This window comes from Gopherus evgoodei, chromosome 8, assembly GCF_007399415.2.
Source record: "Gopherus evgoodei ecotype Sinaloan lineage chromosome 8, rGopEvg1_v1.p, whole genome shotgun sequence".
In the NCBI taxonomy this organism is placed as follows: domain Eukaryota; kingdom Metazoa; phylum Chordata; order Testudines; family Testudinidae; genus Gopherus; species Gopherus evgoodei.
In genome coordinates this window covers 50985375-51003287 of record NC_044329.1, presented here as the reverse complement: position 1 = coordinate 51003287, position 17913 = coordinate 50985375, and the positions used below count along the sequence as shown (strand labels likewise).

Sequence of the window (17913 nt, the reverse complement as noted above, 5' to 3'; positions counted from 1 at the left end):
GCTTCACAAACAGTTGGGATTTTTACACATAATCCTGGGTGTTTTGCAGTGTGGAGGGTAGTGGGTTTCGTGTGTGCTCTTACAGTGGCCTCTATTGTGAAGATGTTACTGATTATTGCAAGATAAACCCAATCCGATTGGCTTTTTAAATCAAACTGCATCTGTTGTTGTTGAATTAAATCAGCACCCAGCTCCCATCCATGCCAGTTGTGAGATGGTGAAGAATCATGATCCCCAGTTGACCAATGGGAAAACTAAAGAACAGAAGTGTGTGATTTAGTCCAAACTGCTGCAGAATGGAAAATATGCAAATCTTTCCCAACTTGTATTTGGGTGCGGGGGGAGGAGGAATTGGCCTGAGCTGAGTTTCTAAATCTACAATCATTTGAGTTCTGGAAAACTTCTGTGTGTTTTATCAGCCAGAAATTGGGAAGCCCTGGAGTCTGTGTGGAGAAGGTGACCAAACTTTCCCTCATCAGACTGAACTTTAAAACCTTTTTTCAGATCAAACATTGCTTTGTTCAACTCTTTGCTTAACCTTCCACGGTTGGTCATCAGCCTTTGACCTCAACATCCCACTTCTTCCCTCCCTTTCTCCCCCGACTTGACAGAGCTCTGGTGGAGTGCAGAAATTCAGTGCAGAAGCAACTATTGACTAGCTTTGTCTCTGATTTTTCCCTGCTCTAAAGCAAGCGTGCCTGTCACTGTACGTTGCAGATCACGTCCTGTAGGCGAGGAATCTGACACACCACAAGGTAAGTGGAATTGGTTCCACAGTCCTGCTTGCTTCCAATGAGATTTTCATGTTAATTAACATGGTTTTTCATGGACTCATCCCAGTTTGTAGAAATCTACACACTCCAGCCATCGCTGGACTGCTTGTCTGTCAGGGATCCCTGACTGCAGTGCTGAGGGGCTGTATTTGTAGAATTCTGTCTAGGTTTCCTAGAGATCCCGGTTATGCTGTGTGCTGCTCACTATAATGCCTGCAAACCCTTCACTTCTTCTTAAACTGTAAAGTGAGGAGCAGTTGTTTCAAGGAGGTTTGGAAAGTCCTGGCTTTATCTCACTCGTCTCTAAAATGCTATACGTCTCAGGTTGGGAACTTCAGTGGGGCATCTACTTTTTCCTGGGAATTTCTCTCTCTCTCTCTCTCTCTCTCTCTCTCTGGTGGGAGCAATTCCACAAAGGCTTAAGCTCCTTAATATTTGTTAAGCTTTCAAACACTCGAAGCAAATAATAGTGACTGATTTCTTAGCACTACTTCTAGCATGGAGTGGAGGGAGCACACCTCTGGCATGTTTGTTAGAGAATTATCCATAAGTTTATAACATTTGTGAACACTGCCCTTTGTCAGAAGACAACGTTGTTGAGCAAAGGTACTGGAATGGAAAATTACTGGGATATGTGGACCCTAATTCTGATGTGGGAGGAGGAGGAGGTTTCTAAAGTGTGTTCTGGGTGTTGACTCTTGAACTTCCCGTGATCAATGCAAGAGACTGCTTGGAGCCTTGCAGTTTTGAGCTGATTAAGCAATTCTCTACCTGACCCTACCACTCCAGCATTAGGCTAGAAGGGCGCAAAAAAACAACTTACCTGTGGGAGTTTGGCCATTAACTGCAGTCAAACTAGAATTCCACCATCTGTGTTTAAAACATGACCACTGGAGTAAGGCAGGACCAGCTAATCTTCTCTGCTCTATTTAGGTTTGCATCCATGCCCTTTGCAGTGGTATCTGAGCATCTTTCAGTAAGGTTTGTATTGCCAGGGCCCCACGTATGTGGAATTCACTGGCCTTATGTTCTTATGATACTGGGTCAGACCAAAGGTCCATCTAGCCCAGTATTCTGTCTTCCAACAATGGCCAATGCCAGGTGCCCCAGAGGGAATTAACGGAACAAGTAATCAAGTGATGCATTCTCAGCTTCTGGCAAACAGGCTGGGGACACCATCCCTGCCCATCCTGGCTAATAGCCATTGATGGACCTATCTTCCATGAACTTATCTAGTTCTTATTTGAACTGTTAAAGTCTTAGCCTTCACACCATCCTCTGGCTAGGAGTTCCACAGATTGACTGTGCAAAGAAATACTTCCTTTTATTTGTTTTAAATCTCCTGCCTATTAATTTCATTGGGTGACCCCTAGTTCTTGTGTTATGAAAAGGAGTAAATAACACTTCCTCATTTACTTTTTCCACACCTGTCAAGATTTTATAGACTTCTATCATATTCCCCCTTAGTCGTCTCTTTTCCAAGCTGAAACGTCCCAGTCTTATTTATCTCTCCTCATACGGAAGCCTTTCCATACCCCTAATCATTTTTGTTGCCCTTTTCTGAACCTTTTCCAGTTCCAATACATCTTTTTTGAGATGGGCTGACCGCATCTGTATGCAGTATTCAAGATGTGGGCGTACCATGGATTTATATAGAGGCAACATACTTTGTCTTGTCTTATTCCTTTCTTAATGATTCCCAACATTCTATTAGCTTTTTTGACTTCCGAAGAATGCATCTGAGCTTTAGCCTGGTTATAGAAAAAGCAATGCCTAGACACTATGATGATAGGCACTAAGGCACGTGCCTTTACAAGGGCTTTTAACTTTGAAAATTCGGACATTAGGCTATCACAGACAGCATGTCTGTGTCTGTAAATAACCCTGTCCTTGCATTTGACTGAGAGCTGAGTTGGGGCCTGCAGCTTGCTGCCGCTCTTCCCAACATCCTGAAATGGGAGATATGATGCAAAATCAGTCACTTATACAATATTGATGGAGCAGTTCTAATACTCAGAAAAACCTTCTCCAGTGAAAATGGTAGGCTAAAAGTGAGGAAAGCAATAGCAGTTCTGGCTGTCCATGTACACAGCAGAGATCCTTGGGTGCAGATCTCAATCTTGCCTTGACCCCTTGCTCATTGCTCACAATGGGAATGAAATGTTCAGAAGCTAACACTGGGGGTAGTTTTCCTGGCTATTCGCCTGCAGCTCTTCACTCTGTTGCTAGGTATCTCTGTAGCACTTGTCACCACTGCATTGTTGATTATGATGTAAATAATAGAAGTGGCTACCACCCTCAAGCAAGATCATTGTGCTAGCCATTCTGCAGACACCTAACAAGGCCAGTTCTGCCCTGGAGAGCTTGCAATCTAAAGAGAAAAGATGGCAAAGAATGAGAAGAAAGATTATCTCCATTCTAGAAGAGAAAGTGAGGCACAGCTTAAGTGATTTTTGCACAAGGTCATGCACAGTGTTTGTGATAGAGCCAGGAATGGAACTCAGATCTGTGTCATAGACCACTGTGTTAACCACAAAGCCACCCTTCCTTCCCAATACCATTCAATCCAAATGCCTTGGAGTCAAAATTGTACTGCAAGAGGCCACACTTTCCTGCTAGTGAAACCGTATCTCTGGAATCACTCTAGATAAATGCATCTCATCTTGCACCTAGCCTTAACGTATGCCATGCTGGGTTACTGTGGTGATGGGCACTATGGGAAAACCTAAGATAGACCCATCTTTTTGCAAAGGTTCTCCATGGAGTACTGAGTCCTAGGTGAGTAGCCAAGTTTCCATTCCTTCTCTTTCAAGCTAGACAGAAGCATGGTCTGTATGTTGCAGCGCATAGGATATCTGATCAAACCCAGTGTTAAGACATGTAACAATGCATGTAGAAACCATAGTGATGGAAGCCTTACAAACAGGTGTACTAAACACTGCGCATTCCACTATACCTACACGAGGCTGAGGTGCTATGCTACTGCTGATTAGAGCAACATAAGATGTGGTGGGATTTATATAATCCCTGCACAAGCAGAGGTGTGACCATCAGTCAGTGATCGTTGTTTGGCTAACCTTTGCCTTGAGTGACATTCTGACAGCCCCTTTTCTGCTTGGCCTGATTTCCCAATCAGTAATACTGACATAACTTGCAGGGGCACAGTGACTGTTAATGAATGTAAAAGTTCATTGAGATCTTCAAACAGCAGTTGGCATTGGGCAGGCACCTCCACTTAGCACCTTGTAGGACTGTCACTTTAAAAGACCATTTTACTGTCCTCTCACTCTTCTGACTTATTTCTCATGTTGTAATAAAAAATAAAAAAAAATTGAGATATATCAGTCTCCTAGAACTGGAAGGGACCTCAAAAGGTCATCGAGTCCAGGCCCCTGCCTTCACTAGCAGAAACAACTGCTGATTTTTACCCCAGATCCCTAAGTGGCCCCCTCAAGGATTGAACTCACAACCCCTGGGTTTAGCAGGCCAATGCTCAAACCACTGAGCTATCCCTTTCAATAACATAAAATAGAGCTGGGACTGAGCATGGAGCTCATCTCCTGCTAAGGATTAGGAAAATGTTTAGAATAGAGCTGTTAAGGGATTAAAAAAAATAAATCATGATTAATTGCGCTGTTAATAATAGAATACCATTTATTTAAATATTTTTGATGTTTTATTTTTTCAAATATTTTTATTTCAATTACAACACAGAATACAAGTGAACAGTGCTCACTTAATATTTATTTTTATTACAAATATTTGCACTGTAAAAAGCAAAAGAAATAGTATTTTTCAGTTCACCTAATACAAGTACTGTAGTTTAGTCTCTATTATGAGATGAACTTAACGAATGTAGAATTCTGTACAAAAAAATAACTTCAGAATAAAACAATGTAAAATTTTAGAGCCTAGAAAGTTCCCTCAGACCTACTTCTTGTACAGGCAATCGCCCAGACAGTTTGTTTACATTTGCAGGAGATAATGCTGCCCACTACTCGTTTACAATGTCTCTTGAAAGAGAACAGGCATTCGCATGGCACTGTTATAGCTAGTGTCGCATGATATTTATGTGCTAAATATGCTAAAGATTCATGTGTCCCTTCATGCTTCAACCACCCTTCCAGATAGCGGTGACGGGTTCTGCTCAATAATGATCCAAAGCAGTGAGGACCAGTGCATGTTCACTTTCATCATCTGAGTTAGATGCCACCAGCAGAAGGCTGATTTTTCTTTTTTGGTAGTTTGGATTCTGTAGTTGCCACATCAGTGTGTTGTGCTTTTAAGACTTCTGAAAGCATGCTCCACACCTCGTCCCTCTCGGATTTTGGAAGGCACTTCAGATTCTTAAACCTTGGGTCGAATGCTGTAGCTATCTTTAAAATTTTCACATTGGTACATTCTTTGCATTTTGTCAACTCTGCAGTGAAATTGTTCTTAAAATGAACATCATCTGCTGGGTCACTTGAGACTGCTACAACATGAAATGTATTGCAGAATGTGTGTAAAACAGCAGGAAACATACAATTCTCCCCCAAGGAGTTAAGTCATAAATTTAATAATGCATTATTTTTTTAACGAGCATCATCAGCATAGAAGCATGTCTCTAGAATGGTGGCTGAAGCATGAAGAGGCATATAAATGTTTAGCATACCTGGTATGTAAATACCTTGCAATGCCAGCTACAAAAGTGCCATGTGAATGCCTGTTCTCATTTCAGGTGACATTGTAAATAAAAAGGGGACAGTGATTATCTCCCATAAATGTAAACAAACTTGTTTGTCTTAGCAATTGGCTGAACAAGAAGTAGGACTGAGTGGACTTGTAGGCTGTAAAGTTTCATGTTCTTTTGCTTTTGAATGCAGTTATGTAACAAAAAAATCTACATTTGTAAGTTGCACTTTCATGATAGAGATTGCCCTACAGTAACTGAATGAGGTGAATTGAACAATACTGTCTTGTTTATCATTTTTACAGTGCAAATATTTGTAATAAAAATAAAGTGAGCACTGTACACTTTGATTTCAATTACAACATAAAATACAATATATTTGAAAATGTAGAAAAACATCCAGAAATATTTAATACATTTCAATTGGTATTCTATTGTTTAACAGTGCTGTTAAAACTCCAATTTATTGCAATTAATTTTTTAATCACGATTGTTTTGAGTTAATCATGTGAATTTAACTGTGATTAATCGACAGCCCTGAGGCATAGAACGATTTCCATATGAAGTTTACAATCAGGGGTGGCTCTATGTATTTTGCTGCCCCAAGCACAGCAGGCAGGCAGCTTTCAGCGGCATGCTTGTGGGAGGTCTGCTGGTCACATGGATTTGATAGCATGCCTGCAGGAGGTCTGCCAGTTCCATGCCTTCAGCATACCCACCGCCAAAGCTGCAGGACTGGCAAACCTCCTGCAGGCATGCCACCGAAGGCAGTCTGACTGCCACCCTCATGGCGACTGGCAGGCAGCCCCAGGGATGCGCTTGGTGTGCTGGTGCCTGGAGCCGCCCCTGTTTACAATGGGACTAGTGAGCTTGGAGAGGAGACGGATACAATGGCTGTTATGTCCATGAGTCCGTTTGGAGGGATGGCTCATGCAAGGCTTGCAGCTGGATTGTAACTTCTCTTTCTGGTTTCAGGAGGATGCATCTATTCATGTGGTTGATCATCAGCCTCTGGGGTGCAGTAGCTCCTCAGTACCACCCTGTGGAAGATATCTGCACTGCAAAGCCAAGGGATATCCCAGTGAATCCCATGTGCATTTACCGTAACCCTGAGAAGAAGGAGAGTGAGGGGCTAGGGCTGGAGCAAGTGAAGGAGAAGATTCCAGAATCTACCAATCCCCGTGTCTGGGAGTTATCAAAGGCCAACACCCGCTTCGCCACGGAATTCTACAAATACCTGGCAGACTCCAAAAATGACAATGAAAACATCTTCATGTCACCCCTCAGCATCTCCACAGCCTTTGCAATGACCAAACTTGGTGCTTGCGGTAAAACCCTCCAGCAGCTCATGGAGGTGAGTGGCACCATCTCAGCCTCTTAAAGTTGCTATCCTAACAACTGAGGTTAGAGCAAGCTGCCAGCTGTTTGTTAGGGATAAATCTCTCTTGGGCTCCTCCACTCAGGACATTTCCCTGCTTAGAGAAAGAGAGAGACCTCTTGGCTAAACAAGCCCCTTGTCAGGACACCTGTCCTGTTGGAGAGCACTGCAGGAAGCTCCAGGCTGGTTTTCCCCTGGTATGTTGGGAATCCAACTCCTAGATCCAGTGGTTGGAGAAAATTCTTCTGATGCATGCTGAGTTTGGGCCTATTGACTCCATATGGAGGAGTGGGAAACTTTTCAAGGGGCACAGAGGAGAAGTCAAATACTTGGCTCCTAGTGGACCTGACAATGTGTAGCTGGGCCATGTTAGACACGCAGAGAGAGATCCTTCTAACGTGGGCACGGGGTTAGTGTTCGTACTGCAGCCCAAACTCAGGATGCCCCTCCCGCAGGAAAATAATTCTCCTGTCGCTCCATGGAAATGCTGCTGGACAAAGGCTACCTCCTGCAATGAATAAGGGATGGGGTGGAGACCACACACTGACTTCTGTGTTCATACAAAATAAATTCACAGCATCACCCAGTATCCAGGAAGCTGAGAGCCTTACTGATCTCAAGGCACTTAACTGCACTGAGGGTCTCCTATCACAGTCTGTGCCTGTCCTAGGGAAATCTATGGTGTTAACCACTGAGTGGTCCCACCAGTGTGCTTCTAATGAACCTCAGGCTGATCAGGCTCCCATTGAAGTCAATGGCATAAGTCCCATTGATGCTAATGCAGCTGGATGCAGCCCCTTATGAGCTCACATGTGCAACTGCTTCCAACGGTGCATGGCTAAGCTAGCACCATTTGCAATAGACTTGGAGGACAGGCTCAGTGTCTTCACTTTGCTGGGGATCCCATTAGCAAAAATATGAATCAATGAAAAGGTGCCTGAGGCATCTCCCTGGAGCCAGGTCCAGGGCATTCTCCAGATCCACACCCAGTTGTTGCTGGGTGGTGACTCTTGGGTGGCCTGAGTGAAACGAGCTTCCACTGGCATGAGCATCTCTTTGGAAAGACTGAAAATAAAGCTAACACAGAGCAGTTGAAGTGAGGAGCAGGGGTTTCTGGTTCTCACAATAGCCAGCAAAGGGCACTTTAGGCATGTGTCACTAGCTGTAACTCTTGTGACTTTCAGGGTCTCTAGTTTCCTACTGGGGCCATGGCAGTGTTAGTTTCCAGAGGGCTCCTCCATAATGTGTATGAAAACTCCATGGGATAGAAGCCAATAGAGGGGAGTGCAGCTGAGAATATAAATGGCTTGTACCATTTGTATTTGGCATTAGATCTCGAAGTCGAAGTTACTGCAGCAAGGTAAGTGCTCCTGCCTCATGAGTAAATGATTTGCATGGACTGTAGCAAAGCAGCAGTTCCAGAAACAAGATCCACCCATTGCCCGAATGGCAGATTGTTTGAGCCTGCAATTATAATTAGGATTCTAGCTCTGTTCGTTTTGCTTGTACTGCTCTGCTTTGACTAACCCAGTGAGAGGTGTGCTCCGGGAGGCACAGGACTGTGAGCCAGATGTGCTAGTTCTTTGTCTGACACCAGTTGCCTCTGTAGCAGTCATTTGTCTAAGGTACCCAGATGCACCCCCATTACTGTCCTATCTGAGCACCTCACAATCTTTAATGTATTTATCCTCCCAATGCATCTGTAAGGTAGGGAAGTTTCAGAAGGGCACTGAGGCCCAGGGAGGCTAGGGCTTTGTCTGCCTGGGAAAGTTATACTAGTGTAAATAAAGAATTTAAACCATTATCGTTACACTGATGTAACACCTCAGGTGGACTCTTATTCCTGAATAAGCATGTCCACATGGATAGTTACACTGGTATGATTGCAGTGATGTGACTATACTGGTGGTATAACTAGAAACATTTCCTGGGTAGACAAACCCTTAGTGGCAGGCCCAAAGTCATGTAGAAATCCTGCAGCAGAGACATTTCCCAGACTAGTGCCCAGGATTTAAAAGAATCCAGGTCTCCTGATTCCACATGCAGCAGCCATAAGGGCTCCACTCGCTTCCTGAAAGGAGAGAGGGAGGACGGTTGGTGAATGAGAATTGTGAGGCTGTTCTTGGTGTAAGGTAGAGACTTAAAAGAAGTGATCAGACAAAAGGGGCAATTGGGGAGGGGCATGGGCAGGGTGTAGTCTGAGCATGGGAGAGGAGACAGCTGTGCTTTGAAGGGGATGAGAAGAAAGAGGAGCAGCTGTATGATTTTCATACAGACTTTCTTTGTTAAATGGTGTTTGTATTCTGGACAGTTCAAAGCCTTGTTTCTGCACAGCTGCACCCAGCTTTCATGCAGAGAGATGGGCTCAGCTGAAAAGTTTGTGGATGTGTCTAAACTCCACAAATCTCCAGTCCCTATCCAGGGGGTTGGATCAGGCCTATCTCTGCTTCCATGTGAATAAAACCAAACAAACCAAGAGCTCTCACCAAGTCCAGAGTGAGTGGTCCAGTGTCCCTGTGTCTGTGTGGTTACTGTTATTGAGCAGTTATCAGTCTGTCCCCTCTGCCTGTGGCTCCAGGAAATGGGGAGCCATGTCTGTGATTCCGTCTCTCTCCTTTGGTTTCCTAGGTTTTCCGGTTTGATACCATTTCAGAGAAGACATCTGATCAGATCCACTTCTTCTTTGCCAAGCTGAATTGCCGGCTTTATAAGAAGGCCAACAAATCCTCAGAGCTGGTGTCGGCCAATCGCCTCTTTGGGGAGAAATCTCTGACCTTCAACGAGACCTACCAGAATATCAGTGAGGTGGTTTATGGAGCCAAACTCTGGCCCTTGAACTTCAAAGTGAGTCTGAAGGACTTTGGTTTCTATCCCTTTCCAAATCCTTGTGCTGTTGATAATAAATTCTCTCCCTTACCTCACCTGAGCGACCTAGTGGGTGCTGTGAACCAGGGGCTACGTATGACTTGAGTGTGGTTGAATGCAGCACAGTTTTGCTACTGACCGAACCGGCTTTAAGCTCAGATTCTGGTTCATCCATTTACAAGCTTCCCACTTCTGAGTACTGCAGCATGGTGCTCAGAATACACTGTCTGCACGGGGAACATGCCCCCCCACTTCTTGGTGGCTGCCTCCTACAGAGAGAGACAATGGGTCGTTGAAAATCCCCATGTAACTTATTGTTTTGGGTCTATTCCTCCAGGAAAAGCCAGAGCAGTCCAGGACTCTAATTAATGAGTGGATCGCTAATAAAACTGAGAAGCGCATTACTGACGTGATCCCTGAGGGAGGCATTGATGACCTCACTGTTCTGGTGCTGGTCAACACCATTTACTTTAAGGTACGGGAAACAACCCTAGGGAAATCTGCTCCCCTGGGGAGAGGGGAGGTCTATAGCCAGGCTTTGGGTGATGTGATGAGAAGTCAGTAGATGACTCTTAGCCCATACACACTGAAGCTTTAAGAAACGAAGATGCTGGCTCAGACCTGTCAGCTGTGATGACTCAGGGGACAGCAGTGAAAACCCAGACACACCAACATTGAGACAGAGAACTGAAAAGTGAAGCTCACTATAAGGGAGAGAGGGGTGCAAACCAAACCAAAAACCTGGACCTTCTCATCCCTGATCTTTGTGTTGTGGGGAGAGGTCTGGAATCCAGATCAGAATTCCTTGCCTGGCCCCTATTTGTGTTGTGCCAAAATCTCAGATCCAAACACCCCTAAGATATGGCAAGGGTCTGAAATTTGAATCTAGCTCCAAATTCTACAGCCCCGAAAGTACATCTGACCGCTCTGATTTCATTTCCCAAGCTGTGGTGAGATGCACAGTCAACAATCAGCACAACTGGGGACAAGCCAGTGAGTTCTGTACGTCAATTCCATTTCAGGGAGATAGTAGGGGGGCTGAAGAGCATCCTTCCGGGATAGGAGAGTTGTCCATTCCGTAACCAGCTCTGCCACTGAGCTATGTGGTGTCAGCTAAGTCACTTAGCCTCTCTGTGTCCATTTCCCTATCTGTAGCCGCCTCCCCACTGTGGGTGTGGGCGGAGGTTGTGAGGCTAACCTCATTTGTTCACTACAGAAATGCAAAGCACTATTCACCACAACAGTGGTGAGCCAGCACCTTCTCTTACAAAACTTTGGGGGATTCAGGTTCAATGGGATCTTGATCTCCGTTTGCTTCTGAAAAACCGGAATCCTTGTTGAAGTTTTGCAACAGCCAAAACTGCCCCTAGTCCTTCCTATCACTAGCATGGGCAATAGGAGGTGCTGCTAGTAACAAATGGGAAGCCAATGATGATCTGGAGAGCATCCCTTTTTGAAGAGGGGAGAGCAATGCACTGATTTCCCCCATTGCTCAGCGTGCACTGGGCCATGGGGCTGGGATTCTTGGATCTGTGGCTGATTACTGTCTGTTTTTATGGTCCCCCAGGGGCACTGGAAATCTGAGTTCCCTGCTCAGAACACAAAAAGGGATAAGTTCTATAGAAGCGACAGCCAGATCTGTGCCACCCCCATGATGTACCAGGAGAACAAGTTCCGTCACGTCTCTGTCCCCAGTGACCACGTGCAGGTGGTGGAGCTACCTTACAAAGGGGATGACATCACCATGGTTCTCATCCTGCCAACCATGGGCACATCTCTTGGAGAAGTGGAGCGGGACCTGACACCAGAGCGGCTGCAGAGCTGGCTGGGCTCTATGAAGGAGATCTCGCTCTCTGTCTACCTCCCCCGCTTCCGCATCGAAGACAACTTCAGCTTGAAGGAGAAGCTGCAGCACATGGGGCTGGTGGATCTTTTCAGTCCTGAAAGTGCCAAGCTGCCAGGTCAGTCCTGGCAGGTTCCCACTGAGAGCTGGGGGGGGACGGAAATTAAATGAAGCAGCACTGTGTGGAGGGGGCCAAATACTTGAAAGCAGTGCTAGAACTGTAGTGGCTTCTTCACTGAGCAGTGCACAAGTGTCTTGATCACAAAATCCAGAGACACCACTGGGGAAAAGTCCCCTCTGATCCTAGGGTTGGCCTGTGTGGGTCAGGGTTGAATCTACAGAGAAAGGATTGTCAGATTGGCATCTTCCACCAGCACTAAACTTGCCTGCAAATTGTTCAGTGCTAAGGGCCCAAATCTACCCTTAGATACGAACACTTGGGCCACAGTGATATCAGTGGAAATCCTAATACTGTGGCAGCAGAGTGGAATTTGGATCTTTAGCTTGACCCTTGTCCTCATTTCATTTGCCCTTTCCCCATAAGTGTCATCGTCTGCCTCAAACTCCTTCTGTGTGAGAGCAAAATGCTTTGGTGCTCAGAGTGTTATCTTCTCAAAAAGCTGTCCTTGAATTTCCCTGTCTGTTTATGGCTTGTTGGGGTTTTTTTAGGTATAGTTGCAGAGGGCCGTACAGACCTGTATGTGTCTGATGCTTTCCACAAAGCCTTCCTTGAGGTAAGTGTTGCTTTCCGGTGCTCTCCTGTAGTTTGTTTCTTTTAATGTAACTTTTTGTTTAGTCTTTTTAACAGCAAAAACCTTTTCCCTTCCCTCCTCTTGCCTCCGATAAACTTAAAATTGTGCACTCATCTCCAATCGACGCCTGTGACTCTTCTGGGTTCCTGTCTGTGGCAGGGGAAGATATGGCACTGAAACCACCACCAACTGAATTCCAAAGCCCCACAGCACAAAGTAGAACATGTAGTTTGGAGTTTGTAAAGAACCTAGGGGCTGAGCCAAGGCTTGTTGAAGTCAAGTCTTCCCATTAATTTCAGAGGGCTTTGGATCAGACCCCTACAGCATTGTTGGGCCTATATAAGAAATACCCTGTAAGGCTGGCTGCCAAAGAATGGGGGTGCGGGTGGGATGAATCCAGGGTTTCGGCAGGGCTACCAATTCAATGTCATTATTTTAGTTAGACAGTTCTGATCCGGTGCTTTAATATTAAAGTTATTTGTCCTGGGAAGTTATGAGACAATAACTATCCTTTTACTTAACAGTAAAACTTGCTTTAAAACATTTCAATAGCAGTGATTGTAATTATAGAATATCAGGGCTTGGAAGGGACCTCAGGAGGTCATCTAGTCCAACCCCCTTGCTCAAAGTAAGACCAATCCCCAACTAAATCATCTCAGCCAGGGCTTCCTCAAGCCTGACCTTAAAGACCTCTAAGGAAGGAGATTCCACCACCTCCCTAGGTAACCCATTCCAGTGCTTTACCACCCACCTAGTGAAAAAGTTTTTCCTAATATCTAACCTAAACCCCCCCCCCATAACTTGAGACCTTTACTCCTTGTTCTGTCACCTCAGTGTCCTCAACCTTTTCGTCTAGTGGGCGCCAGACGAAGGACCATGGCGGCAGTGGAGCATCCGCCGAAATGCCGCCCCTTGATGACGTCGCTTGTTGGTGGCAAGCAGCGTCATTGAGAGGCGTCGCCTCTGAAATGCCGCAGAAATTTGCGGAATTTCGGCAGATGCTTGACTGCCGACCAGGATGTGGACACATTTAGATGCCCCCGCGGGCACGATGGCGCCCACAGGCACCACATTGGGGACCCCTGTGTCATCTGGTACCACTGAGAACAGTCTAGATCCATCCTCTTTGGAACCCCCTTTCAGGTAGTTGAAAGCAGCTATCAAATCCCCCCTCATTCTTCTCTTCTGCAGACTAAACAATCTCAGTTCCCTCAGCCTCTCCTCATAAATCATGTGCTCCAGCCCCCTAATCATTTTTGTTGCCCTCCACTGGACTCTTTCCAGTTTTTCTACATCCTTCTTGTAGTGTGGGGCCCAAAACTGGACACAGTACTGCAGATGAGGTCTCACCAATGTCAAATAGAGTCGAATAATCACTCCCCTCGATCTGCTGGCAACGCTCCTCCTAATGCAGCCCAAAATGCCGTAACTTTCTTGGCAACAAGGGCACACTGTTGACTCATATCTAGCTTCTCATCCACTGTAACCCCTAGGCCCTTTCCTGCAGAACTGCTGCCTAGCCCCTTGGTCCCTAGTCTGTAGCAGTGCGTGGGATTCTTCCATCCTAAGTGCAGGACTCTGGACTTGTCCTTGTTGAACCTCATCAGATTTCTCTTGGCTCAATCCTCTAATTTATCTAGGTCCCTCTGTATCCTATCCCTCCCCTCCAGCGTATCTGCCACTCCTCCCAGTTTAGCGTCATCTGCAAACCTGCTGATCATGCAGTCCTAGCCATCGTTCAGATCATTAATTAAGATATTGAACAAAAACGGCCCCAGGACCGACCCTTGGGGCACTTCGCTTGATACTGGCTGCCAACTAGACATGGAGTCATTGATCACCTACCTGTTGAGCCCGATGATCTAGCCAGCTTTCTATCCATCTTATAGTCCATTCATCCAGCTCATACTTTAACTTGCTGGCAAGAATACTGTGGAAGGCCGTATCAAAAGCTTTGCTAAAGTCAAGGAATAACACGTCCACTGCTTTCCCTTCATCCACAGAGCCAGTTATCTCATCATAGAAGGCAATCAGGTTGGTCAGGCATGACTTGCCCTTGGTGAATCCATGGTGACTGTTCCTAATCACTTTGCTCTCCTCTAAGTGCTTGAGGACCTGCCCCATGATTTTTCCAGGGACTGAGGTGAAGCTGACTGGCCTGTAGTTCCCTGGATCCTCCTCCTTCCCTTTTTTAAAGATGAGCACTACATTAGCCTTTTTCTAGTCATCTGGGACTTCCCCCAATCGCCATGAGTTTTCAAAGATAATGGCCAATGGCTTTGCAATCACATCCGCGAACTCCTTTAGCACCCTCGGATGCAGCGCATCCAGCCCCATGGACTTGTGCTTGTCCAGCTTTTCTAAATAGTCCTGAACCACTACTTTCTCCACAGAGGGCTGATCACCTTCTCCCCATGCTGTGCTGCCCAGTGCAGCAGTCTGGGAGCTGATCTTGTTTGTGAAGACAGAGGCAAAAAAAGCATTGAGTACATTAGCTTTTTCCACCTCCTCTGTCACTCGGTTCCTCCGTCATTCAGTAAAGGGCCCACACTTTTCTTGACTTTCTTCTTGTTGCTAACGTACCTGAAGAAACCCTTCTTGTTATTCTTAACATCTCTTGCTAGCTGCAACTCCAAGTGTGATTTGGCCTTCCTGATTTCACTCCTGCATGCCTGAGCAATATTTTTATACTCCTCCCTGGACATTTGTCCAATCTTCCACTTCTTGTAAGCTTCTTTTTTGTGTTTAAGATCAGCAAGGATTTCACTGTTAAGCCAAGCTGGTCGCCTGTCATATTTACTATTCTTTCTACACATCAAGACAGTTTGTTCCTGCAACGTCAATAAGGATTCTTTAAAATGATGCTGGTCTTGCTTCCACAGCTAATGTTGCAGATGTAGAACTTTAGATTAATCTTTCTCCATCTCTAGATTCTCCTAAATCAGCTAGGCCCAGGTCTTCAAAAGTATCTAGGCACTGAACTCCCACTGAAACCAGTAGGAGTCAGGCGCCCAAGAACCTTTGAGAGTCTGGGCACTAGTCCCTCCTCCCCCTGTTGATGCAGGATTGTCAGTGTATTGATCAGAATAGCACAGGTGGTTTGTGGGCCTGTTTTTCACAGGACCATACTTACACGTGCTGGAAATCATGGGGTTACACATTGTGACAAAGTTCCTCTTCTACCTTGGTGGGTCCTGTGCTTATTGGCTGACTTGCTCGCCTCACAGATTCACCCTGTGGGTCAGGAAACAGCCCAGAGACCTTCCCCTCTGGTGGAAGCCACAGTCCAGGTCAATTCCTCCTGTGTCTGATCAGGAGTTGGGAGGTTTGGGGGGGGGGGGAACCCGGGCCCACCCTCTACTCCAGGTTCCAGCCCAGGGCCCTGTGGACTGCAGCTGTCTAGAGTGCCTCCTGGAACAGTTGTGCGACAGCTACAACTCCCTGGGCTACTTCCCCATGTCCTCCTCACAACACCTTCTTTGTCCTCACCACTGGACCTTCCTCCTGATGTCTGATAACGCTTGTACTTCTCAGTCCTCCAGCAGTATGCCTACTCACTCTCAGCTTCTTGCGTGCCTCTTGTTCCCACTTCCTCACACGCACTTCCTCTCCTCTAGCCTAACTGGAGTGAGCTCTTTTATAGCATCAGAGGGGCCTTAATTAGAGTCAGGTACTTAACAGCCTCACCTGACTCTTAGCAGGTTAATTGGAGTCAGGTGTTCTCATTAGCCTGGAGCAGCCCCTGTTCTGGTCACTCAGGGAACAGAAAACTGCTTATCCAGTGGCCAATATATCTCCCTTCTTCTACTCTGCTGTTCCCAACTGGCCTGGGTCTGTCACAATGTATGCATCAGAGTTTGGAAGCAGATGAGTTTGAAAATCTGGTCTCTTAGGTCCAGATGCTTCGAATGTTAACCAAGTGTAAAGGACTGTCTCATGACTTTATCACATAAGATGATGCTTGTGTATTCTTCTGTGTGCTTCAGATCCATAAAACATTGGGGAAAACCTTTTAAAACCGCTCCTTGAAAATCCTTTGTTAGCTGTAGCAGAGGAGGGTGCTCTGGTACCATGTGGAGAAGCCTGGTGTACCACGTGCAGCCGGTAGGGCCTGGGAGCTCTGCACAGAGGGAGTGAGCATTTCACAGCCAGGTGACTGAGACTTTTCTCTCATGCACTCCCAGCCAACCTGGAAGTAAGGAGTGGGGGGCTACAGCATGCACATCTGTCCTGTGTACATGGGGATTGTATGTTAATATCGTCTTCCATCTGATTGGCAGGTGAATGAGGAAGGCAGTGAGGCAGCAGCTTCTACCATAGTCATGATCTCGGGGCGTTCGTTTCCCATGAACAAAATGATCTTCAATGCTAACAGGCCCTTCCTGCTGCTCATCCGGGAAGTTGCCATCAACACCGTCATCTTCATGGGCCGAATATCCAATCCCTGCCATTAAGGAGCCGTGGCCAGGTCCCAGCTTCTCCGTCCACATCGGTATCCAGTCAATAAAATATCATCTCCCCATGTCTGTCTCCTATGCATCATTTTCTGCAGTATTGTTGGTCAGCTGTTTTGAAGGCCTCCTGGGAAGGCCCAGCTTTCTCTCAGGGCAGCTGCACTGTTGTTTGACACAACCTTTACTTAAGGACTGTAACATACTAAACTGTTTACCCCCTTGCTGTCACTGTCAGGCGAGGGAGTGTGATGCATCTCAGGTGATGTGCTCTCATCATCGGAGAAAGTCCCATCCTGCATTCTCTCTATTAAAAGGAGGCTGAATTCTCCCAGTATTTTGCACCAAGATTTATGTTGTGTATTGTTGTCCTCATTCAGGCCTCAACTGTAACTCTGATCACATCTTCCATTAAAAAAAAATATCCAGCAAGCTGAAACATGAATGGCCAGTTTCCTCTTTGTTATAAACCTTTCAGTACATGAGAGAGGAGCAGGCTGGATCCTTAAAGCTCTCAATCTTTAATAAATAAGTGTTTCTCCCCAGCCCACTCTTATCCTAGTGGATGGGCACGTCAAACTTCCTGCTGGAGTGTGGTGAATCTTCCCACTCACTCATGGAGTCAGAATGCCACCACTTTAAATTTTGGCCTGCTTTGCCCCTCTGTTATGAGAGGGGAGGCTGGGCCATATTTGAGTGAGTGGTGTTGCAATGCCCACTAACACACTGAGGCTCAAATTGAGAAATACTGCCCTGAAAGCTTTGGCTACTAAGGTATGTGCTTTTAAAAGGCTTCCTAGGCTATGCAGAATTAGACAGCAGTATCAAACCACTGATTTACTTAAAGTAGAATCCGTTTATTCGAATCAATGTATTGATGGTCCCAGTTCCATCCAGATTACATTGGACAGTCCCATTTTGTAAGGGGGAGGGCTCGAAATTAAATAAATAAATTACTGCATTAGAACAATGCTAAATTAAGGCCTAACCATGCTCCATGGAAATCAATGGCAAAACTGTCAGGGTATATTGACACTGCAATATAAACCCAGGGTTCAAACTCTGGCTCAAGCCTAATTCCCCTTCTATCTACATACACATCATGCTAACCCAAGGCTTGGAGTGAAGCTTCTAGGACCCCACAAGGGTGGAGGATTCAAACCGGGACTCAAATTCTAC

The 17913-nt window shown here is 45.8% G+C and overlaps 2 protein-coding genes across 2 annotated transcripts in view; one reads left to right on the top strand and one right to left on the bottom strand.

Moving 5' to 3' along the window:
* ZBTB37 (zinc finger and BTB domain containing 37) overlaps positions 1-17913 on the bottom strand; it is a 74125-nt gene that overhangs the window by 15856 nt on the left and 40356 nt on the right. The gene's annotated exons all lie outside the window — the stretch shown is intronic.
* Positions 529-16839, top strand: SERPINC1 (serpin family C member 1). Its single transcript, XM_030571795.1, has 7 exons — positions 529-755; positions 6421-6799; positions 9452-9667; positions 10026-10163; positions 11256-11649; positions 12201-12265; positions 16564-16839. The coding sequence occupies exons 2-7, from the start codon at positions 6425-6427 to the stop codon at positions 16735-16737; spliced, it is 1362 nt and encodes a 453-aa protein (XP_030427655.1). The 5' UTR covers positions 529-755; positions 6421-6424; the 3' UTR covers positions 16738-16839.

Bases quoted from the DNA above. Each gene is read 5' to 3' on its own strand.
- SERPINC1 (XM_030571795.1), top strand. From the start codon at position 6,425: ATGCATCTATTCATGTGGTTGATCATCAGCCTCTGGGGTGCAGTAGCT. The intron at 6,800-9,451 runs GTGAGTGGCACC...TTGGTTTCCTAG, and splicing joins CCCTCCAGCAGCTCATGGAG to GTTTTCCGGTTTGATACCAT. The intron at 9,668-10,025 runs GTGAGTCTGAAG...CTATTCCTCCAG, and splicing joins TCTGGCCCTTGAACTTCAAA to GAAAAGCCAGAGCAGTCCAG.